Genomic DNA, 25,548 nt, shown 5'->3' with positions numbered 1-25,548 from the left:
TGATGTCCTAACTCTATGATATGATTTTGTGTAACTTTTTTTTAAGTATAGCGACTTTTCATTTTCTGTAATATTATTGAAAGATGCAACATCAGGAATATCTTTCATCATTTGGGGTACAATGTTCAATAAATATTTATTGTATTCAACTGTGATTACTTCAGGTTTTCCTTCAATTTTACATTCTGAAATGTTGTTTTTCCCTGTCAATTCTTTACATATACTCCACATGCACTTTGTTATCAGACACCTGAATTTTTTTGTGATACAAGTCTTTTTTTACTTTTATTAAAAGATTGTTACATTCAATTTTCGCTTCATTATACTGCTCTTTGAAAATTGGGACATTTCTCGAGAGAATTAGTAAAATATCTAATCTACGTTGATACTTAAGTACTTCATCATTTACCATGGTTTTCTTATTGTCTTGTTTTACCCGCACCTTTTTGAGAGGAAAACATTCATTAAATATATTTATAAAATTGCTAATGAAAGAATTCCATTGCAAGTCAACTGATGATATGCTATGATTGTATGGTTCAACCCAATTTTGTTTCTTTAGTCTGTTAGTGAAGTTAATTTTATTCTGTTTGTTGGAAAATCTGAGACAGGTGGTGTTATCTGCTTTCATTAAATTGCCTGTGAAGCTCATTATTTGTGCATTGGAGGCCAAGGTGCATTGATGGCCAAGGTGGCCATCTAAAAACAACAGAACTGGGTCCTCTGCAGAAGGTTTCGTGTAGAAGGTTTCGTGACCATATAAAATGGTCAAACCATTTGGTGAAAACTTCCAAATTCATCCATTCAGATGAATTACATGCCCATGCGGAGCCTGGTGGTGCGCCATCTATTAGATTCATCTTCATACGAACTCTTTGAAAGATAAACATAGGTGGTACAAAAGTTCCAGAAGTGGACATACAAATTACAGCTGTTGTAGTCTCCCCTCTTTCAGCTGATGTAACTGGAGCTACCTGTTTACGTCCAGTTCCTGCAAACACCTTTGTATTTTTGGTAGGCACCGTAGAAATGCTAGTTTCGTCAACGTTATAGATACGGTGGCACGGATGGTTTTTTGTCTCTTGAATACATTTTAATGTGGAATAAAACTTCTCTACCACTAGTTTATTAAAGGCCTGTGCTCGAGCAGTAGAGTAGTGCTATATCTGGATGTCGCTGATGGAATCCTCTCAGCCAATCATATCCTGCTGTTTCTCTTTTGAAAGAGTTGGTGATATGATTTTTTACTGCAAGTTGATACGCCAAAGATAAAACATCTTGTCGTGTTAATCCGTACATCCTCATCTCCATATCTTTAATATGCTTCACGAACTCATTTTTCTGTTCTGCCGTAAAAACTATTTTTTTCCCACCTAAATATTTAATTCCACCGACAGCCACTTCATTTTTGCCTTTAGCCACATAACAGGCACCCGGAATTGCTTACTTGCTGTTCTAAATGCCATGCCATTTTTACAGCATCCAGCGGTTTGATCATGGAGTCTTCCAACCACGACCCGCGATTAGTTTTTGTTTTATAATTACGAGGCATACTCTGAAACAAGATTAAATTATATTTTATTATTTGAAATCTTCTACTATTCAGGTAATAATGCAGGCAGTTCCTAATAATTAAGACATATGTATTAGTGAAACGGGTTGTACAAGATGATCCATCCACACGGATCGTCTTGTACATCGGTAACATGATAATCTGCCCCAACACAACCTTTTTCTATTCAATGATCGATATAACCTATGTGGTTTCAACTGTTTCCATGCTGTTAAAAAATCAAAAAAGAATAATACACAAAGCTTACTAATACATCATCCACGACACTAAAGTACGTTAGAACACATTAAACATAAACTTAAAGTCAACCTTACCTTAGATTAAAGTCACATAATTTTCGTTTTCTTCCTCAAAAAATTTAACTGTCGCTCATGACGCCAATACGATTGACTGTGGCGGGGAAATATCGGGGACTATATTTTACCAATAAACACAACTAGATGACACTACTAGTTTCGTTGCAATAAAATAGGATTATCTTCCCTCAATGGATCATCTCGTACACCTTTCCCCTACTCTAACAGGATTTTTGTCCGTGATCTGCAGGTTTTCATGCATGACGTTTCGTCTACTACTGCGGCTGACATTATCAAAGGCCATGAGGTAACGATCGAAGTGCTCGAGTTGGTACTCAAGTCGTAATCAATGCAGAAACTTCAATACCAGTATTCAGCGAGATGGGTACCTATAATTCTTGTCGTGGTTCCAATGTAGACCGACCCTCAGCTACGTGTGCGTTCTCTCTCCTGCTGACAGAGCTTTCCAAAAAATCCTCATCTGGACTTGCGGAGTGATGCACACCATTTCAACTCATATTTCATTTACTATGTTTGTGAATCTTGTAAAATGTTTTTTGAAGAAACTGGCGCAGTCAGTAGGATCCATGTAGCGATAACACCAAAACACGTTTATCTTTTGAATTATCTTCGGATCGAGCATACTGGTACCAAGAGAGGCCTAGAGAGTCTTGTAAACCCTTGTTTAAGGAGCAAAAATCACCAACACTTTCCTCTTTATTCATACTCGAAACTGTGTGCCTAGTGCATAAGCACAAATCATCTTACGATGTTGTTGTAAAATATATAACGATCTACCGACAAGTTTGGAAGATATCCAATCACCTTATCAGTTCAGAAAGTCTGTAAAGCAAGTTCTCATTTATCAGGTGTTTTATAGTGTTCAAGAGTACTTTGATGAAGAAATGGATAGAATTCTGATAAGAAATTATTGCCTGTTCAACCATTGCTTATTTTGATTTTTAATAGTTCCTGCAATTTTGAAAACAGTGTCTGATTATCTTATTTACTTATATATTTTATCTATTCACTTCCTCATTTACCTGTTAATGTCTGACTATTAGTTCATCTAGGATGTATATAAATATGTAGGTGTGTGGTATTTATGTGCGTTTATATATGCATTTTCATTTCGTTATTTATATTTACTTTAATATTCTCATAACAATAATTTTGTATATTCCTAAATGTGAAAAAATTATTTTCACCTTTATTTGAAAATATTATTATGTATTGTTTACAGCAGACTCTTCTCTTTTGGTTTCTTTAACTATTTATAATTGCTTTGTCTACGTGATGTTCTTCTTTCGACAATAAAGTATTCTTTATTATTATTATTATTATTATGATTCTAAAAGTACTGATCAGAAAGAAGATAGAAATGGGTACCATATTCAAGTGGCTTCGCCCTTAGAAGACAAAGAAGAAAGAAAATATACCGGAAATCGACATGAACCTTCCAGACTAAAATGACTCCGTTATTTCCGGAACTTTAGGAGAAAGGCGTTATGTAAAGACGGTTTTCACGGTTTGCTGTTCTCATGGAACATGATTTGCTGACAGCGCTATTCCAAAAAATCCTTACCTGGACTTGCGGAGCGATACAGAGAGTATTCAACTCCTATCGTTCGAACGTAGTAATAAAATTGTTACAGATTACTACATTTTGTTCATTTAGCAATATTCTTGAAGAAACTGAGAACCAATTGCCAAGCTCCCAATACCAGAATGTATTTTCTTTCACAATATCGGTGGAAACATCGGTTTTCAATTTACGCATCTCCAATAAACTACTGGATCGAATTCTTCCAAATACACATTCACTAATCAACCAGGATTTCTATTTATATGTAAATGCTTGGGAATGGGTTACATCTACACCTATTATTTCTAAAGCAGATATGTATGAATACTAAGCGACTTCACTTCCAACGATTACTGTTTCGAGTAACTTTTCTGACTTTCAACTTCTCTACTTCAATATTAGAGATATGAAAGTTCTGAAGTTATGAAACTCAATGAATATTAAATTTACCTGGGCAGAAGTGTTCGACTAGACATCAGGTCATAAATCTGATTCGTTCATGAATGGATGAAGTTTTTATTAATTCCATTGTCTTTCACATGGACTATAAAAACATTGTTGAAAGAAGAAAACATATGATTTTATTATTAATATAATAACATTGCACGTCATATTTGGATATGACGATAATATTCTCACTTAAAGTGTTTCAAAGTAATATGAAGTTACCAATAGTGATACTACAAAACATTGCTGGTGGTTCAAAAATAACAAAGTATGAGTTTATTGAAGACATTCATTTGAGAACATATTCATGTCGAATGACATTCTTGAAGAGTATTTCCTAAAATAGTCCCAGATGAGTGCATCGATATAAGAATGAAATATCAATTCAGTGTAACTAAGGAGTTAATATCTCCGATGACTGGATATTACGGCCACGTAACGCGTATTCATGTTACTCTTCAGGTAGTTTGGTGTGCTGATACATGTGTAAATACATGGGTGAATTACGTAAAGCCTGTTTATATTAATTCAGGCAGTCAGGTCTGATAATACTTGTACTTGGATTTGCCAAATTATCAATAACTTCCGTTGACCCTTTTCTACCTGCCGTTATGCTTTTTCCTTCTTTTCTGTTGAAATGATCCGTGTGTTTGTGGATTTCTGTTGCCTCGTGGACTAGTCGACTATGGTATCCCTGGTCGGGGATAATTATTTCCGTGTTTCCAAATAGAATCCTGTAGTTTCCTTCACTGAGTGCGTATTCTGCCATTCTTTCATGCTCCTTCAGTAATGTTTCCATAGTCTTTTGGTGGTTCCGATGTATAGATAGATAGATATATTTATTCGTGTATACAATAAAAACATGTCTACATTTTTCATTAAACACAAAACAAAACAAATCTGTTTAAAAAAAATCTGTTTAAAATCTGTTTTTCCTTTAACCAGCTGTCGCACCCCTACGAACGACAACCCAACCAGCAAAGTTGTTTTATAATTCCATGGTGTTGCAACAGTTTTATTTTATTAGTATTTTATAATTACTTCCAAAATGCTAATTGATTGTATTAGATGATCGGTGAACACAATACAGTTGTAGGCAATAAAAGTGTTTTATAAATTTGTCATAGAAACGTTTATGAAATAAAATTAAAAAACCATTATAAAATAGTCAGGAAATTATTACAGAAACGTTTCTACAACTAACTTATAAAACTTAATTTCCTATAAGAGTGAATTGCTATGTAGCAGTTTTATAACACTTTTCTGCAAGATTTTTATGATAGTTATAAAACTATTTCAAGCTTATTTTATAACTGTTTCCTGTAGCTTTAATGAAATCATTCTATTAAAATGCTTTCAGACACAATTTTATTTTCATTACCATATTGTCACTTCGATGATAATTTCCCAACTATTTTATAGTATGGTATATTTACTACAATTCCAAAACACTAACATAACTGTTATAAAATCGAATTGCTTTTGCTAATATATATATTTGCTGCCACCAAGAATAAAATGCAGCATTTAAGAACAACCAGCTGACATCGATTCCTAATTACAGCTCTGGAAAATTCTTCAAAATTTCAATTGTATTTAGTAAGAATATTTTTGTTAAGTTATTCAAGTGGGGCACCATCGATGTCGTGGTGGAAATTAGTTCTTCAGCAACTTCTAAATATTTGATTTTTATTGAATATAGATACACCATAAGTAAATTCAATATTTTCAAGGCATTGGGTTCAGTAACTCAACCTCATTATTCACAATTTGGAAGACTGTAAAATACAAAGGGTTTGCACTTTCAAGTTTCAGTTTTTAGTTATCTATTTAGGAAACCTCGATATTTTGTTCTGAGTGAAGCAGTTTCGTGTTACAACTCTTCAAATGATAACAAATTCAGGTACAGCAAGGTATGCTTCACAGACATTATTCAGAAGTAACTCCTCGAATAACTAATAACTACTGTCATATAGACGGTGTCCCATAAAAGATACATAACTCTGGCTTTTTCTCACTTTTTGTCACAACTTGTTTGGATGAAAATAACCCTGCTTGCTTTTTGGGTTGCATGGAATAGATATTTTTTTCTTGTTCTGTATCGTCATTCTTCAGCATTTGTTCTAATAGTTCTTCTTCAGCAATTTGGTAGGTCATCAAATGACTTTGTTTTAGTTTATACATCATTGTTAACCAATTGGCTTCGGGCATAGAATTGTGGTTTCGTATTAGCTTATCAGCATCAATTTTTGGCCATGAGGGTTTGTTATTATTTACCCACGACGACGGAACTATGGTGAACATATATACCTAAAACATAGATAAAATGAGTCAAATCCAGCTTCAAAAAGACGAAACTATCAAATATCTGGGCAATTATTGAAGCTAATTAAAAGATATATTCTGACATCAAAAACTTACCCGTCATTTCCACTAAACGCACGACAAATAAATATCAACAATATTTAATCCGCGTTCATATAGGTTATGTCTAATATAACATGTATTTAGCATTAGACAACGAATATTTATCATAAAAAGGGTAATATGTGATGAATATAAGTAATTTATATTATAAGAGTCACCAAAGTGTCATTTATTAGCAAAAATTTTGCCAACTAACTTATAAACAATCACAATAGTTGTGTACCGACAGCAGAGCCACAACGGAGCAGAAAGGCAAACAAATATTAATAGGGCCGTATTCTTAGTATTCTGTGTAAAAAAACCATCAAAATAACGGGATGCTTAGTTGTGTTTCGAAAAAATATTTCATATAGAAATGAGTTGTTAGGGTTGGATGGGAGTTCAGTTTTAGCAGCTGAGCCATACAAGGTGATTCACGGAATTTAATTCATTTGGGAGTATCTAGGTTTCCGATAATTTTGTGATTTGAGCGTATGCGTTCGCGTTCAAATTCAATTGTATATAGGTTCGCTACCCGCTTTCTATAATTAATTCGTGACAGTGTTCGTATCCATAAGTATTCGTTAGTGTAAATGACTTTGATGTTGACCTATTGACGTATGATTAATTTTTGTGGTGGGTTCGAATACTCTATTTGTAATAAATATTTTTTTATAATTTTTTGTTTAGTGAAAGAAGGGATAATGGTTGGTTTGGGTCAGTTTGGTTTTCTTTCAGTTATTTTAGAAAATCTATCTATTAAAAAATATACGGTCGGAAATCTTAATAGTGGGTCTAGAAAGGTTTGGTGTTGGGAGAAAACTCCAGTAATATGAGGTAACACCCTTACAGAATACTTCCATATTTTTAATACATTGTAGCTTACGGCCAAAAAAATATTGAAAACTCATTTTTATAAATTATAATTGATACATTTTGTCAATAACTAATAATCAGTTTCTATTGTTACTGTATTCAATTCTAATTCATCCTCAATTTTAGACACTATGATATGCATATATCAGTGTATTAATACTTTTAATTTGATAATAATTCCATTGTGTGGATACTGTAGTGGATTTTTCTGTTTGTATCCCGAATATATAAATAAAAATAAATAATAACTCAATGGCGGCCATTTTGAACATTTATTGGGGGGTATATAATAGTTTTAGATTCAGTTCAAGGTGCTTCAAACAGACGAAGAAATGACTTGGTGTTCCATAAAAAAACTTTCTGGAAGCTTTTTGAGCCACCCTGTATATTGAAAATACTAAAAAAACACTTTAAATTATCCCACCTAACCTCGTGCTTCAATGTTTTCTTGCGAAAATCAGGAAAAGGTTATGATAATGGTTAAAACCCGTCGTTTAGCCTTTATAATCGATGAAAGAAACTTTTCAGCCAAAACATCAAAGACAGATAATATTTATCCAAACTATATGTGAGAAATCTTTTATTCATACTAGCACTTTTGTAGAAACCTAAAGCTTTAAAAGTAGTCCGACTCTGCCGCAATACCATCACTCCCAGAACTAAATATTTCTTAACAGTTTTATTGGGGTAACATAGTAGCTAAAATACGTTGAAATGCTTGCTACTGATACCAATTTATTTTATAGAACGACGCCATTTTAAATGATAGCGATCCGGGATACTGAAATTAGATGAGTTGAAAATATGAAATACTGCACATATAGTGATATTTACAGCTGGAAAGTACATAAATATAACATTATACTATTTAGAATGAAGTGAATTAAGTTTGCGACTAGAAAATTAATACGTCGACAGAGTGAATTTTTGTATAATTATTAATTTTACCGAAAACATTTATAAATGAGTGGCGCGGTTAAATTTTGCTAATAATAGGCTATATATTTGTCAATAAAATTTCAATTGCAGTAACAATATCAATCTTCGAAACATAAACAATGTCTTTAACAGTTTTATGAGTGCAGAAGTGAAATTTTAAAATGGCTTCAACCTTTCTATTTGTTAGTTTTCAGTTGGTGACATATCTATTATATTTTCCTAGTGTCCAATACAAAATTGTTCCCTGCACTGCAGGGACTATTTAACAAAACATCAGGGCATTAGTCTTTATTTTATTGATTATCAAATGGTTTTTGTCTGACCATGTTATCACCTTAGCATAGGTAGTCTTAGCCAATAATTTTAATGATACTGAATCTTCTCCTATGATCAAAATGTTTGTGTCGTCAGCATAACATGTTGTAATACTTTTATTGTGTTATAAGTATGATATGAGGTCATTGGCAAATACAATGAATAGAAGGGGGCCTAATATTGATCCTTGAGGGACACCTTGCGTAATGCCTAAGAGAATACTGTCATTGTTTTTCATTTTAACAATTTGCTGTTTGTCAGATACATAGGATTCTAGCAATCTACACGGCGTTCCCCTCAGTCCATACCTTGACAATTTTGTTAATAGAATATCATGGCTAACACAGTCAAATACTTCAGAAAAGTCTATGAAGACGCCCGTAATGAGTTTTTCATCATCAAGAGATTGAATTATTTTGTTTTGGAATTCACATAAGGCTGTTTCGGTACTTTTTTTAGCTGTAAAACCGTGTTGCGAGGATGATAATAACTTGTTTGATGTGAAGAAACTGGTTAGTTGAAATTTGATATTCAATTCATATAACTTCGATATGGTGGCTAACACACTTATAGGTCTATAGTTGTTATCTCCTTTTTTGAAGATAGGTGTTTACATTATCATCATTTTGACATTGTTTAAGTGATTTGTTAGATATATTGTCAATACCATAAGAGTTAGAGTTGTTTAGACCATTAATTATACTTATTACATCATTTTCTGTAATCGGGTGCATGAAGAAACCATTTGGATTATTGTAGATATTTTGATGTATGAATTGCCAATCATATTCGCTGTTGTTTATCAGTGGTTTTGTGAAATGTATGTTGAATTTATTGGATACCTCTGTCTCATTCAAAGATTTGTCATTTTTCGTTATTACTATTTCCGACGACGTGTCCCCTCCTCCATATGATTTGGGTACGTTTTCCCCTCCCTCACCTTTTCTCAATCATCCTTTGAATCATTGCTACGCTTTCATTCATCACTCTTCCTGCTTCAACTCGTTCTACAGTCATAGCAGAGTCACTAACTACTTTCAGATTTTCATCCATCCTCCACATGCCAATCACTCGTTCTATCGCTATTAACTCTGCTTCATTCACGCTGCTTTGCCCGGTGATCCTTCCATTCACTGTGGTCCATTTATCCTCTCTCCTTTTGTACGCCCAGCCTATTTACATTTTTCCATCCTCCATTCTCGCTTCGGCATCCACGTTAACTTCACTCACTTCTTCGCCCTCCATCTCCTCCAGCAACTCCCCTTTCAGCCAAGGAAATATTCTGCCTTCTCCTTTCACTCTGTCTTCTATCTTCCTTTTCCCATTCACCCTCCATTCATGATATCTGGCCCATTCTTCTATTTGAAGTGGCGTCATTCCGGTGATGACGCTGAGCGCAGCCGTTGGCGTCGTTCTGTATGCTCCACACGAGGCAAACAAAAACGGCCTCTGTGCCGCATTCAGCTGTCTTTTCACCACACTATCGTGCACTCTTTCCCCCCAGATTTGTACTCCATACAGTGCCTCAGGTATGGCTACCCTTTCATATATCATCCTTACACATTCTCTCTTCAGTCCAACATTCCTTCCGGTCCACCTCTTCATTTCTTCTGCCAGTTCACCCAGTTTTTTCCTCACCTCTTTGTGGTGGTCTATGAACAAAAGTCCTGTATCCACCACAATTCCGAGGTATCTCACGCTCGTTTTTTGCTCTATAATTCTTCCATTCATGCTCAGTACCGGGAGTCTTTCATCCTTGCTGACTGATATGAACATGCACTCTGTCTTCCTCTCATTATAACTCAGCCACATCTTTTTCTTCCATGCCTTGCACCTACTCCATACCAACTTCCATCTATCCTCTATGATAATTTCAGGGTCAGTTGAATCCTGTACGGGTGCAGGCCTCAGTCACGACGCAAAATTTGTCAAGTTGTGCTCTGCGAAAGGCCAAGTTCTTGTGATTCTCCTGCACACTCTCACAGACAGTGGCAAGGTTTTCGGCAGATCTTGCGTTTCTTGATCGTATGAGTGTTGGTCGATCTTTGTTGTGAATCGTCTTATATTTTCATTGAAGTAAAATTGGATCATTTCGTATAATTATTAGTGTTGATATGTCATATTGAATATTTGGTAACGTCAAGATTGTTAGAATGAACCAGAACATTTTAATTGACCTTAGTCTTACTTAGAAGCTATTCCATTTCCATATTAGACGTTTTAACTCACCAGTTAGGTGTTTTTCGAAGACGAACATTTTGGCGACCCTGACAGGACGAAGTTTTTGCTGATTATGGAGATGGTGAAGAAAATGCTAGAGGCTCAGAAAGCGTTCTTTACTGAAATTTATGATGCTGTGAGTAAGCTGCTGAAGGAGGGAAGTCCGAATGTTATTGATTTATAGTTAAAAGAAGATCCCGATTCTTTAAGTGAGGAGATTGGATTGGTTGATGAATACATGACCAGATATCATGAATTGAAGTGTACTATTGAGAGTGATTTACTGAAACACGCTTTCGATGAAACAGCATAACGTCCAACTGTTCTCACTCCAAACCTAAGTTGAAGCTACCAACTATTGAATTCAAGAATTTTGGAGACGATATGAAACACTGGCTTCCATCTTAGATTCAATTCAAACGTATACACGATGATATGGATCTTGCGATGGAAGACAAACTTCAATATCTTGTTCAAGCAACCATTTCTGAGTCTCGTGCTCGTCAGTTGGTGGAGATTTACCCACCCAGCGGAGATACCTATTCTAAGGTAATAGAAAGCCTTGGTAGTCTAATTCACATGTACTTTTTTTTGTAACATTTTTCAGCCCTGTCCAAAAATCACGACCAAGGTGTCAATCGATTCGTATTTTTGCCTAGAAAGTTTAAGGAAAGATCCGAAAACGCGGCGATAAAAATTACAAAAGTTATAAACAATTAAGTGAAAAAAAAATTGGGCTTTAGTTTTTTCTTAATATCTCGAAAAATTTTCAAAATTTTGGAAATTTGAAAAAAGATTTGGAAAGATCAATGAATTTGCATAAAAAAAGTCCCGACTCCCAAAACTGTATCTCGATTATTTATAATTTTTACAAAGCCCTGAAAATAGAGCCAAAAGCGGGTAGTCTGGCTTCCGCGCACCTTTCGTCACTCTGACATAAAAACAAAAAAAATTATTTAAACATATTAAATGTACATATTGAAAAATGAAAAAACTCATGTGATCTTGGGATACATCAATAAACAATAATCCGCAGTCAAAAAATTTTTATCCCAATTTCAACGTTAATTATAAATTTGTTAATTAATAACTTTTTCTGAATTGAAAGTTAATATAAAAATCCCTATAATTATTAAACTAAAACCCTGGCATTTTTTTCCTGTGGTGAAGTTATCCTTAATAGGCAAAAAAATAGATTACCGTTGCCAAAATAAAAAAAATTGTTATATTCTATTTTTTTGATTGACAATTGAAAATTATAATTTTATAAAAAATACATTACTATTTTAGGACGTATTACCAAGTTCAGTTTTGGATTGGTAATTATAATTCGAATCCGGAAGATTGGGATTGGATCAAATCTGAAACAATGTTCCTGCCGATAAAAACAACGGAAAAACTGGCGCCTGATGACTTATTTAAGTTGGTTGATTGTGCCTGCATGAAAGAGTGTAATACTCGATGTGGATGTAAAAAAGCTGGGTTTCCTTGCTCATCTTTATGCAAAAATTGTAAAGGTGAAACATGTTCTAACAAAACAAGGCCATCACTTAATGATGACAATGATGATACTGATATCATGATCGGTCGATTAAATGCTATCGATAGTAATCCCGATGGAAATGAAGACGGCCTTAATGATTATCAAGATTTTTCAGTAGGAGTTCAAGAATACTGTGAACCGATACTTGAAGAAGTCGAAGAGGAGGAGGTTCAAGGAACATCACGACAAGAAAATACAGAAGAAACTACAGATGATGAGACACCGCCACTAAAACGATCTAAAAGATTACAAAAAAAATGATAAAAATTATAAAAAACTTTCAACAGTACTAAACATGATTCAATGAATTTTGAAAATAACTTTCAGTATGTTTTTGATTTAGTAAACTCCCTGAAAACTTGAATTTTTTTTAATGAATAACGATCAATAATTGAATGAATAATAGGACTACAACTTCAGTAATGGGCTTGAATAGTTGATAAATTAATAATGAACAAAAAATACCCGAAGCATATTTGTCATAACTGCAATAGTTTAAAAGTTATTATAACTATAAAATTGAAGGAGCGAATGGAAAAGACAAGTATCAAGGTATCACGATATTGAGTTTTATAAAAAATAGGATATAAAAAATACATAGTTACTTTTATAATAAAACGAAGTATCTATTGAAATAAAAATAATAATTTGTTAATAAGAATTTTTTTTGGATGAACAAATAAAAAAAGTAGAAGAAAAAAAAAGTCTTTTCAAAACCTTGAAGAACAATACAATTTATGATTAAAAAAAAACGGTTCCTTAATTTTAATATTTAGTTGCAAAAAACGATTGTTGAAAATGAAAAAATATTAATATTGATTAGTTTTTAGCCATGAGACATTGAAACAATGAGAAATTAAAAAAAACAAAATTTGTAATGTATTTTTTATAAAATTATAATTTTCAATTGTAAAATAAATAAAATTTCAATAAAAAAATAGAAAATAACAATTTTATATTTTGGCAATCGTAATCTATTTTTTTGCCTATTAAGGATAACTTCACTAAAGGAAAAAAATGCCAGGGTTTTAGTTTAATAATTATAGGGATTTTTATATTATCTTTCAATTCAGAGAAAGTTATTAATTAACAAATTTATAATTAACGTTAAAATTGGGATAAAAATGTTTTGACTGCGGATTATTGTTTATTGATGTATCCCAACATCACATAAATGTTTTCTTTCCTCAATATCTACATTTGATATGTTTAAATAATTTTTTTATTTTTATGTCAGAGTGACGAAAGGCGTGCGGAAGCCAGACTACCCGCTTTTGGCTCTATTTTCAGGGCTCTGTAAAAATTATAAATAATCGAGATACAGTTTCACGTAAATTTATTTATCTTTTCAAATCTTTACTCAAATTTCCAAAATTTTGAAAATTTTCCGAGATATTAAGAAAAAACTAAAGCCCCATTTTGTTTTTCACTTTATTGTTTATAACTTTTGTAATTTTTATCGGCGCGTTTTCGGACCTTTCTTCCAACTTTCTAGACAAAAATACGAATCGAATGACACCTTGGTCGTAATTTTTGGAGAGGGCTGAAAAATGTCACCAAAAAGAGCTGAATCGAGTACATGTAAACCAGACTATGGAAGGCAGGTTTGTAGGAGAATATCTCTCAGTGGAGATGTATGTACGAGAACTGCTAAAATTGGTTATTGATGGCATTAAGAATAAAACGAAACTAACTTTCTTATATGATAAGTTAGAATCACAGTTGAGATCGTTAGAAACTCTGGAAGTTAAATCAGATACGTGTGCAGCCATGTTGTATTCACCCGTGTAATCCTGCCTTTCTGACGATCTTATCAGAATTTAAAGCGCGGTTTTATAAATGATGAATAGCTCAAAGAAGCTGATAAATTCAGCAGCAACCCACTTCCATAGTACTGAACTCATATCGATGTTCCTAAATTCACTGATAAATTTTTGATGTATATACTTTGTTGGTTCACATAAAGTTATATCATTCAAATACACCGAAAATCTACTTCAACGTTCCATATCATAAAATAAGGATTTGAAGCCACCACCATAAATTTTTGTATATCTTGAGCTACAAACTTTCAGCCTACAACATAACTATCATGCATAGAAAATCCTTGATGTCCTCCGCGGAGATTCCATCATATCAGTGCTATCATCAAGGGATATGGTGGAATGAGAAAGAGTCAACACATGAAATATATTACATCCCAAACGCGAGAAGTGAATCGGTTTTTTTGAGTTACGAGAAAACAGAGACAAGACTAGATTCAGGGTTCTACTTTTTCGATCGTTTGTGGCCATTTTATGTGACTGTGAATGGACTGAGCCGTTACTTGCTTGAATTAATAACACTATCCGTTATTTTTTCGGCCTTTTCGGGTATGTAACCTTACACAATCCGAGTAACATTTGATGATAATAATAATAATAATAGTCTTTATTCATCAACATAATAAAAATAAATACAAAATTTTTAATTTTTTTTCAATAAAAATTCTGTAACATATAGAAAAAGAAAGTGATACAGATCATGTAATTATGAAAACTACAACAACAAACATTATTTGGCGCTCCTGGGCGACTTGATTATTTCCAGTGGCGCATTTTCTTTTTCAGCTGCAGGAAAACCCGAAATAACCTGCAGCACCACATCATTTGAAGATCTTGATCTGCCAATGTCCCTCTTTCATAAAATTGAATGTAGGGTGTCTCCAGAGTCTCCAATGAATTCGAGATATTGGACAATATTTGATTAGTGTGAAGTTACCCACAACTTCTCATCCACAGTTTATGACGAGGAACAATCGAACAGGGTTCAGAATGAGATTTGCGGTAAAAATTTTATGACTTGTGAAAAGTATGACATTTGAAATATCCTGCGTTGAATAATACCGAATGCCCAGGAAAGACTCATCCACAAAATATAAAATTTCTCACTTATCAAAAACAGTTCATTTATGGAAACTTCAGAATATATTTTTCGAAAGTATATCGATCGACGTACTCGAACAGATTTGCGTACCATAGGTTCCTTCGGTGCGAACAAAAATAGTTCCGAATACACGGAACTATTTTTTTCCTGGACATTCGGTATTGTCCAACGAAGGATATTTCAAATGACATACTTTTCACAAGCCATAAATTTTTTATCGAGAAACCAATTTTCCATTTTCCATACGTTACCTGTTTCAGTACAAATTCATTTTTTCTGAATAATATTATACTCTTACTCCACATTTTTTTCAGTATTAATGCTTGTATAGGGACAGTTGGCTGATATAATGAGTTTATGTAGAATGCTGACTCATTTATTCGACATGTTTCAATAATATATCGTGTTTTTAAAATGATAACATCGAAACACAGGTAAAATTCTTAATAAATCTGAAGCAACTAGAACTTCAAACGTTCAAGCCAGTCTCTATATACCTACACAGTAGGTTTAATGGACTGACGCCTATCAGAAAACAACTACTCCCCTGGCTAATACCACGAAGGGCGTTGGATTATATTCGACAGGCGTCAGTGCAGGAATTTTCACAGAAAATGTCCTGCATATGCAATTGGCAATACAACTGAAAGAGTCGACCTTCAATTATGGAACGGGCACACTTGCAGACCGGTTTCGGGCTTATTAGCCACTCATCAGTGCAAGATAGTGACCATCATCGACCTTAAGTCAATGATATTCCACAATTCAAAATCGGAATTCTTTCAGAGTATTTCATTCCTATTCCAAAGTTGAAGCGAACATCACAAAATGTCCCTCCATCTAGTGGACGAGGTACTAACCAACTGCATATCCGTAATTTCCCCGATTCCTCTGAATAAGGAAGAAAAACTTTCTTATTAGTCAGTGGGCTATGCTTGAAGACTGGCAGTCTGGCAGACTGGCAGCATAGCCCACTGACTAATGAGAAAATTCCTAATACTTGCGATCTGGCAACACTGTTCGCAAATCTCATTCTAAACGCTGTTCGATTGTCCCTCGTCATAAACTGTGGATGAAAAGTTGCATACATGATGCAATATTCTCTTTCCTGTTTGGGTTTATTCCAATATGAATGATGAAGATGATGCTGCAGCAGTGTTTTGTGACGTTATGAATATCTATGGATATAGAGGGATACGGTGGTTTGAGTCGTATATCAATGGTCGCAGTCAGATTGTGAAAACGATTAAATGTTCAAACAGTATTGAAATAAATACTGGTGTACCACAGGGATCGGTTCTCGGTCCCATATTGTTCCTGTTGTATATTAACGATTTGATGAGTATAAGTATATCTGGAATATCCACTCTTTTCGCTTTTCGCTTAAAGGTATAGATATACTCAATGAGACAATTGCTCATGATACAAAAATCAAGTCTTGGTCTGATTCCAATCTACTCCCCATTGATATTTCTAAAACAAATAATATGACTTTCAAATGTTCACTTCAGAATTTATCTGTAGCGTAGTGAGCGGTATCATTGAGAACAGAGAGTGAACTAAATTAATGGGACTGTATATAGACGATGGACTGAAATTTGACGTTCACATCAGAAAAATGGAAAATAAAATTTCCACCGGCTGTTATGCAGTGAGATTTATTGCTAAAGAACTGGGAGTTCATACTGCGAAAACAGCATATCACGCTTTGGTAGAGTCTCACTTAAGGTACGGGGTGTGTGTAGCCTTAATTTGCTGGAGTCTGTATTTTTATTACAGAAGAGAGCTACATGATACTTGTACAAAGCTAAACCTAGTCCTCTTGCAGGCAACTATTTATAGATAAAAAAATTGACGGTCGTAGAAGACAGTGTGTTTAACTATGGAACATCTTGTGAAACTTGAGGTTACCACCCATCACTATACAACTCGTCAGAGCATGCAAGAACATTTAAAATTACCTATACCTTGCAACTTGCTGGTCAAGGACTCCTTATTTCACAATGGTGTGAAGCTGTATGACCATTTGCCGGGTTACACTGAAGAGATAAATATTGATACCAATCAGTACAGAAAAATTATTGAAGAAATTTTGAGTAGTAGACCCTATTACAGTTTGACTGAGTTCTATACGGATCATTTTTAACCAAGCATGTTTTATGTGTATGCAGTGACGGCTCGTGCATTGGAGAACACGGAAGGCTAAAGTCATAAAGATTATATACACACAGAAAAGCTCGCCGGAGGCGCGAAAATTTTTATGTTGTTGGACGCTTTGCTTAACACTAAAGTTAAGGCATGGGCATGACAATGCATAAAAAGTGCATGAGGAGCTATGGACTCTATTTTAGATTGTAAACCATTTGAATGGCCGTCATGACCACAGCCCCATCATAGGTTTGCGCAATTAACTAAAATTATAGGTGTCACACGTACGAATTAAAAAATTAAACAAATCGTCAGCTGTGTACCCAGAAGAAACATCTTGAAAACCCATAAAACGTTCATCTTTGACATATCTAAAAACTATATTGTCGGATTTTTCAATTTCGTCCAACTTATCCATAGTAAATGAAAAAAAACTTACTGAAAAGTGAAAACCTGAAAACACCTTGAAAATATTACAAAAAAGCACTGCTATAATACAATACTGTCTGTTTTATACACAAATAACAAATATTATCAAGAAACACTAAAATGGTTTACCGAAATATTTTTCAGTCCCGGTCCGTCATGGCTTCTCGTCCGAATGATTAAATGCAAAACAAAGGCAGTCGTACACTAACGGAGACCAACTGGAGGCTAGCCTCCTCTAACGCTATAATTTCTGCAACTGAAATTACTAATCGGGACGTATGTCGCTGGTTGGATCGGTCTCGCGGAGCCTGTATTTTTAAAAGCGGTTGGAGGCTTGACTCGCTTGCAACGTATGGCATTTATTATTTCGAGTTGATGGTTCATTCGTTATTCGTTCATGGGCGGTGCGTTTGAGTTTTGTTGATGCGTGATACTACTACGTAGTGAGTGATAATGTTTTTTCGGGCATATTATGTATTTATTTCAAAAATTAATGGTAAAGTAATGATAACCAATCATTTTTAGAAAAAAATAATCATAATTATCCGTCAATATCTTTTAATTTATTGCGATGAATAGCCTCAAATTTTATGGGGAGGCTAAGCCTCCCTTGCCTCCTCTGACGAGCCGCCGGTGTGTGTATGCATGCTTCAACCATTGTTTGTGATTTTTTTATTCAGTGTTTTCATACGTTAGTTAACATTATATTTTATCTATATTTTTCTATTCGTGGGACATTTATGTATTTTTTTATATTTATTCACTTACTTTGTCAACAAGATTTTTTTTGGGCAAGAAAGTATATTAAACAATAAACAATATCAGAAATACGCGACGAACTGTGACTGCTCATCGTTTTGTTGTGAGAACGTTTTTTCAAATGTATTTAATCTCCAGCGATTCAAATCGAATGTGAATCGCTACTTTCGCACAGGCACCGCTCTGAGAGCGCCTTAAGGCTTTTTCTGTAATGCTTGTGTTTTGTCCTTAGAAGAACGTACAGTGCTGAGGAGAGAGATGTGATTTTAAGTACATTATCCACATCATTATTATCTTCAACATAATTTTTTCTTACTCATTTGATTTACGTGTGAAATGTAGTACAGGAATAAAACATGGCTATCAAAGAATTTTTGTTTGCATGTAGTTAACGTACTCAATTCAACCATAAACAACGAGATGCTCCATCAAAAAGTTACGTTTATCGAGTTTTCAAAACCCAGCAAAGGATGAAGACCGAGAGAAACCGCCTCAATGAAATATGAAACATAATGAAGGTTGTCTCTCGTCCCGGACAAGGGTAGGGGTTCTTCTAATTATCATTTGGATATAAACGATGATTGGGATAATCCTTTGATGCTGATACCAGACAAAGTCATTTCACCAGATACAACTTTCCATTTTGGATCCAAGAATATAATTATGTAACTTTGATACCACTGAAATCATGTGGTTGGAAATTAAATTCCAAAATTTCTACACAACTATCTTCTTTTTGGAATTATATATAGGAATGATTTTGAAATGATTTGATATGGCTTTCATCAGAACAAATTCATGGTGGCAAATCTTAGTTGCATACTACGTGGACTGTTCAGAGAATTTTATAACTTCGCAAGATACGTACAATCGATTAGCGGTTTTTATTTTTTTTATGTTAGTGCACTCGTTTGGGAACACATGTTCACAGTTTCAGCTGTTTAGAATGTTTAGTTTATTGGAGAAATGCAAAAAAGTAAGGAGTGTTAACGTGCTATCAAATGTAGTTGAGGAATGAAGGCTCGGCTAGCTGGACTGGCTCAATACTAATTATTTGACCGTTTCACAATATTTCTTTATCAGTGCCGTGTGTTCGTGGGATTAGGTGAGGTAGTGAGTGGTTTTGCAAACCGATTTTTGAAAACTTTCTCTAGATATCAATTAAGCTAACACCAAACTGATATTTTCGCAAACGCGCGTTTCGCTAACAAGGTTAGTATCTTCAGGAGAAGCAAATTGATACTGAATCTGAAGACAAGGATTAGCTGTTTATATACCCGATGTGGTCCGATGTGGACTTTGTTTGTTGAATGATGATTATCCTAATTGATTTTTCGGTAATTAACTAGTGAAACCACTACCTGCAAATTAATTTGTCAAGAATAGATTAAAAAGCGGACAAATTAATTCAGATTCAGTATCAATTTGCTTCTCCTGAAGATGCTAACCTTGTTAGCGAAACGCGCGTCGAGTGCAAACATATCAGTTTGGTGTTGTTTGGTAATTGATCTCTAGAAGAAGTTTTCAACTTTTACACCAAAGTTTCCAATCTCATCGTTTAAACCGATTTTTGTGAGAATCTTAGTGTTTTTGAGTACTTTCATCAATAAGGCTTTCTGGAGACCTTTTGAAACAAATGAGGAATCTGTGTCAATCGACAGGGATCCGGAATTTGGAAGGATTTACATGTTCAAGTTCAGCGAGTAATTTTTAACATTCATGAATGCTCGAAGAAGGAAAACTGTCACACTTCACAGAATGCTGTTGTGAATAAAATATGCGAGTTGACGAAAGTATCTCGTTCGATAGTTCTTCGAATCATTGACCATGCAATGAAACGAAAACAAAGGAAAAAAAATCGCAAACGTTGATGGTGTTACAAAAGATGTGATTCGGCGAACAATTTATGGTATCTGTTTTAAAAAAAATCTGTCTTAAAATCTGTACTTCCGTTAACCAGCTGTCGCATGCCTACGAACGACAATCCTCAGGAGTCGAAACTTGTGCGAGCTAAGGATTAACGAGGTCTTACATTTTAACCTGTGCTTTTTAACATGGGTATATACCAGTTATATACCAAAAAAATTAAGTATCAACCTTGGAAATGATTTGGTATGAATTACTCGACTATCGAGGTGTCTTATTGTCATGTGGTTTCGAATATAAAAAATTGAACAATCGGAAGGTCATAATGGAATCGACACGCATTGTTCAACTCCGACAAGAATATTTGAGGTGATGTTGTCAAATATGGCTGAGTAGACGAAACCAAGTATTATGCTTTGAACACACCTTCTTCAAGGAGAAAACGTGTCATAATTTTGCATGCCGGGATTGAAAGTGGTTTCGTACCTAACGCTTTGCTTCTGTCAGCCAAAAATTTAGAAGATGCATCTGCTGACAAAGATATGACAGCGGCTTTATTCGAAACCTGGTTTGGTGAGCAGCTTCCCCCAAATATTCCTCTGAACTCGGTTATTGTTATGGATAACGCTTCGTATCATTCTCGGTTATTGACTACAATACCAAACAATAACACAAAAAAGCAGATATTGTTGATTTCATGCGAAATCATGACATGGAAATACCCGAAAAGATTCCAACGAAAAAGGTATTACTGGCGACCATAAAATAACGTAATTTCAAAAAAGAGTATATTATTGATTCGATGTGTAAAACACGTGCTGGCCATATTCTCTAACGTTTGCCTCCACACTATTGTGTGTTCAATCCAATTGAAATGGTTTGGGCCACACTGAAAGGAAGCTTGCGGAAATGTAATCAGTCACTGACTTTGAATGCTGTAGTGCTTGACAATATAAGGCGAGTGGTGAATGAAGTAGGTGATAGTGATGTGTGGAAGAACTGTGTGGCCCACGTTATAAAAAAAGAGAACGAATATTATGTGCAAAGTTCCATAAATCCGATCGTTATTCAACACGATGATGATTCCACCTCATCCGAATATAGCGAAGAAGAATTTTGATTTTTGTAGCAATTTTATTGGTCTCTATTATTTTGTAAGTGAATGTTCGTGAATATATGTTGATTATTTGTGTTTTCATTGTAATTTAGAGTTTTCGACTCGGAAATCAACTACCTTAAATTTCGAAGTCTTTCATAATTACCCAAGGTGAAAAAATTCAGTTAAGATAACTTTTTCATGGGGTGATCAATTGCTATGATTGTAAGAATAATTATCTGAAAAACCACCACCGAAAAATAATAGGCCGACGCCTATGTCGAGGCGGGAATTCCTCCTATGTGCTGTTTCAATTGGTATTGGAAATATTATACCTATTGTGAAAAAACAATTCATGGTTTTTGCATTACGATAAAGCACCTGCTCACTTGTCATTGCCTGTTCGTAACTTCAAGGCCAAAAACAATCCCGCAGTAATGTCTCAGCCACCGTATTCACCAGATTTACCTCCCTGCTACTTTTTCCTGTTTCCATGATGGAAAATACGGCATTTTGCGACGAATGAGGAGATAAAAACCGAATCGCTGAGATAGCGCACAGAAATACCAAAAAGTGCATATCAGAACTGCTTTAACAAAAAAATAAAAAACGTTGTCACATCTGTGAGGACTACTTTGAAGGCTACAAAATAGAAATCGATGAATAAATAAACATTATTTCTGACCGGGATATTATAAGCTTATATCGTCATAGTTACGCTATCAATAAAGAGGGTCATAACTCCCTTGGGACATTATAGATTTTATAATTCCCTCTACCTTTCACAAGTAAAAATAAATAGAAATGAAAACTGAACCATATTTTATTTATTCACGTCATTACAAATAATAAATGTACAATTTTGAAATGTTCCCTGAAAATTACTTCCGCCACTGGAAACAATTTCTTCTTTTGTATAGCTGGAGCTTCTGTTCACTACAGTCGAGGTACCTGCCTCTTCTGATGACAAAGTAGACAACATACGCGCCGTTTTATTTCTCAATTCGATGCTATCCTCCAAATACCCCTCCGCCACCGTGGAACTTTTCCAACCTCCGTGTCTTTTTAAGTTAGTCATAGTTGCTCCTGCATTGGCTAGAGCAGTAGCAGAAGTGCGACGAAGGCAATGTCCCGTATAGGAAGATGAGTTTGGCAATCCTAAATACATTGCGATTTTGCTGGGGATTTTCCCAAACATGTTTTTTCCAATTGGCTGAGATGTACATTTATTTTGTCGGAAGCTCAAAAAAAATCGTTCAATACCTTTAGGACGCAAAGACATATAAATTCTTAATAAAGGCAAAGCGGAGAACTCTTTTTCATCCACAACTGTAAATTTCTTCGATACACCAGTTTTACTTTCCGGTACGTTCACTACCATAACGGAATCCCGGTCCTCTATATCCGATATCTTCATATTCAAAAGTTCCTGACTTCTGCATCCTCCAAAATAACCCATAATCAAAACAACCTATAACAAAAAAAAGGAAATAAATACACACAAAAAGGAAAATAAGAAAAAAATTACCTTATGCAATAAATGAATAGCATTAGGAGCGTCCTTTAGGAATCTGATAACATCTTTAGGAGATAAAACAGCAGACTTTTTCGGCTTATAACTCTTACTCTTCCGTTTCAAAAAAGCCTGTAGTTCATTGAACTTGGTGATATCTCGTTTCTCATGTATAGTCACCATCGATTTTAGCATTGATCATTTAGTCCATAAAGGATTCGGACTATACGTTTCTGACTGAAACGAATAAACACAATTACTACCAAATCTACCGAAAAACATAGAAAATTCTTTACCAGTTCTTGAAAATATGCCAGAAATACAGTTTCAGTGACATCTTTTGGCATAACATTTTTCCGTGTCAGCCAGTCCAGATATATCTTGTATTCTTTTTGGTATACGGCTTCACTTTTCGATGGAATTAATGATTCTCTTGCTTGTTCAGCTTTTTTCAAAATATCCTCCGTTATATTTGGGGTAGAAAACACGTTTTCACCGCAAACACAGCTTGATAACAAAGTTCTGTTTATAAACAAGTAACATAGCAACAACCTAGCAACAAGAAAACTCTACTATAATCAACGGTACCTGATTCAAATATACCGGGAAGGTAATGAATTGGTACATTTTTCCGTTTCAAAAATGAACAAAATTTTATTGAAATCGGTCAGAAATAAAATTATCTATGTACCACAGGAATTAATGAGCCTTAATAACCTCAGGTAATTGCTGTCCATCGGGCCAGAGGCCCTCGGGACGCAAACTTTGCCATCGGTAATTAAGGCTCTCCTAATTCCCTTGATACATAAATAACTATTTTCTGAGGAAGCTGAAGATTAACTTCATTTTCTGAAAAGACAGCGAATTTCGAAGAATTGCTCAGCTTTTTTACATATATTAGAAATGTATTTAAATTAGGATGATCCTACCCCCAAAAAAATTTATATTGAAAAATATACTAAAATAACAACTCTGTGAATTCATCAGCTCTGATTAAAAAATGATAAACATACCATTTCAATGAAAAAGAAAAAATGTATTACATGAAGAAATGAGCGAGATATAGGTTTCTCACTTTAAAAAATAAACCCACAAATGAAGTATTTGAAATCAGTGGTATGATGGGCTCTTCAATGAATTTCACTTACTTGAAGTTATCCAAACTTTGTTCACCAGAAGAGTTTTCCTGATAGTTGTCCAATAATGCATTAGCCAGTCTTTCATTTTTGATACCTGCGACAGAATGTACATTAACGGTCATTATCACTATTTGAAAGTGGCACAACAAAATTGAAATGAAAATTAAATAGATATTTTTCTCATAGGTTCCTCATGAACATTTACAACTTCTTATGACTTGGAGAGCAACTTGCATTTCCTTGTTGAAAAGTACTAATTACGTTTTCTGTTTCTTGGCGCACCTGCCTGTATCAGGTACTACTCCATTTCCTTTTGGGCATATTGATAGATACAATATTGAAAAAGAGTGATAAAAAATTATTGAAACAAATGATACAAAATATATTTCATTCACTTACTTTCCTCTACTGAAGATACACAACTGAAATTACTCTGGTTTAAACATGTACTTAATCAAAACAACAAATACCACACAGCAACTCTCCTCGGGCCTAAAATGAGATATAGTAAGTTGAGCACCATGACTTTACTATCGATACTATTGCCTTTTAATTACTTTTCTTAAAGATTCTTAAAGTTAGGTGGAAGAGCAATTGATTGATGACTTGTCATCATGTTAATTGAAATTCGCCTTTTATCTTCATATAATAAATGAACTGTTCCTGATTAATTTGCTTTAAATGAATCAGAAGATGATGAAGACGATGTTATTATTAGTATTATTGTTTGAAGATGCAAAAGCAAACTATTCGCTGTGTTGCATATTGGACAACCTCAAACTGTAAATGGTATACTAAACATGAGGGAATTATACTTCGATAATAACACCAATACACCATGCATTACACACGCGAACTTACCATGTCAACCGCCATATCAAATCGAATGTTGATTTCAACGCAAAGCTGTCAAGCGTTAAGGGGCAGTCGCTCTCACAGAGCTTCGACTGTCGCGCGCTACACTTCAATTGACCAATGAGAAACATTTACTTCAATACTTCTCTGTTGCCAGGATGTGTCGCCTTGTATTTGAATAATTTCGAATTCAAAAAGACAAATAGGATGAGAATAAAGATATTTATTGATGAAATTGGTTCATTTATTGGACCATTCAAATTTTTTTGTCGTTCCCAACAGTTGCAGTTGGAGCAATTCATCAGAATCTTCGCGTTCAGTTCAAAAACTGGTTAACACTATAAGGGTTATATACATTAGGTTATGCATACAGTTTTTAACAATATTGAATTATTTGTATACGTTATCATAAGATAATTTGAAATTTCAGTAATACATATATACTATATATCTATATATATGGTTTATACGATTGACAATATTCTTAGAATATTCACCGGAGAATAATCCATTTATAGACATTCTATGCACATTCTATCGGGAATAAACCTGATATATTCACTCAAGCATATTCTATGAATATTTGGAATATATACGTTCATTTCATGACATAGAGGG

The 25,548-nt window shown here is 34.4% G+C and overlaps 2 protein-coding genes across 2 annotated transcripts in view; one reads left to right on the top strand and one right to left on the bottom strand.

The window, feature by feature from the left end:
* LOC111515458 (G-protein coupled receptor dmsr-1) overlaps positions 1-25,548 on the top strand; it is a 380,603-nt gene that overhangs the window by 30,892 nt on the left and 324,163 nt on the right. The gene's annotated exons all lie outside the window — the stretch shown is intronic.
* LOC141484842 (uncharacterized) lies at positions 22,229-23,632 on the bottom strand. Its single transcript, XM_074180353.1, has 3 exons — positions 23,233-23,632; positions 22,952-23,173; positions 22,229-22,894 (listed from the first exon to the last, which is right to left on the bottom strand). Exons 2-3 carry the CDS (start codon positions 23,129-23,131, stop codon positions 22,247-22,249), a joined length of 828 nt encoding a protein of 275 aa, XP_074036454.1. The 5' UTR covers positions 23,132-23,173; positions 23,233-23,632; the 3' UTR covers positions 22,229-22,246.

Source organism: Leptinotarsa decemlineata, unplaced genomic scaffold (assembly GCF_025532065.1).
Source record: "Leptinotarsa decemlineata unplaced genomic scaffold, Ldec_3_MD MMD2_tig00026294_RagTag_RagTag, whole genome shotgun sequence".
In the NCBI taxonomy this organism is placed as follows: domain Eukaryota; kingdom Metazoa; phylum Arthropoda; class Insecta; order Coleoptera; family Chrysomelidae; genus Leptinotarsa; species Leptinotarsa decemlineata.
Note: the sequence above shows the minus strand (reverse complement) of the source record. Positions and strands in the feature narration are given on the sequence as shown.

Excerpts from the sequence above, each read along its gene's own strand:
- LOC141484842 (XM_074180353.1), bottom strand. The coding sequence starts at position 23,131 with ATGCTAAAATCGATGGTGACTATACATGAGAAACGAGATATCACCAAG. Across the intron at positions 22,895-22,951 it reads CTATTCATTTATTGCATAAG|GTTGTTTTGATTATGGGTTA; the intron begins GTAATTTTTTTC and ends TTTTTGTTATAG.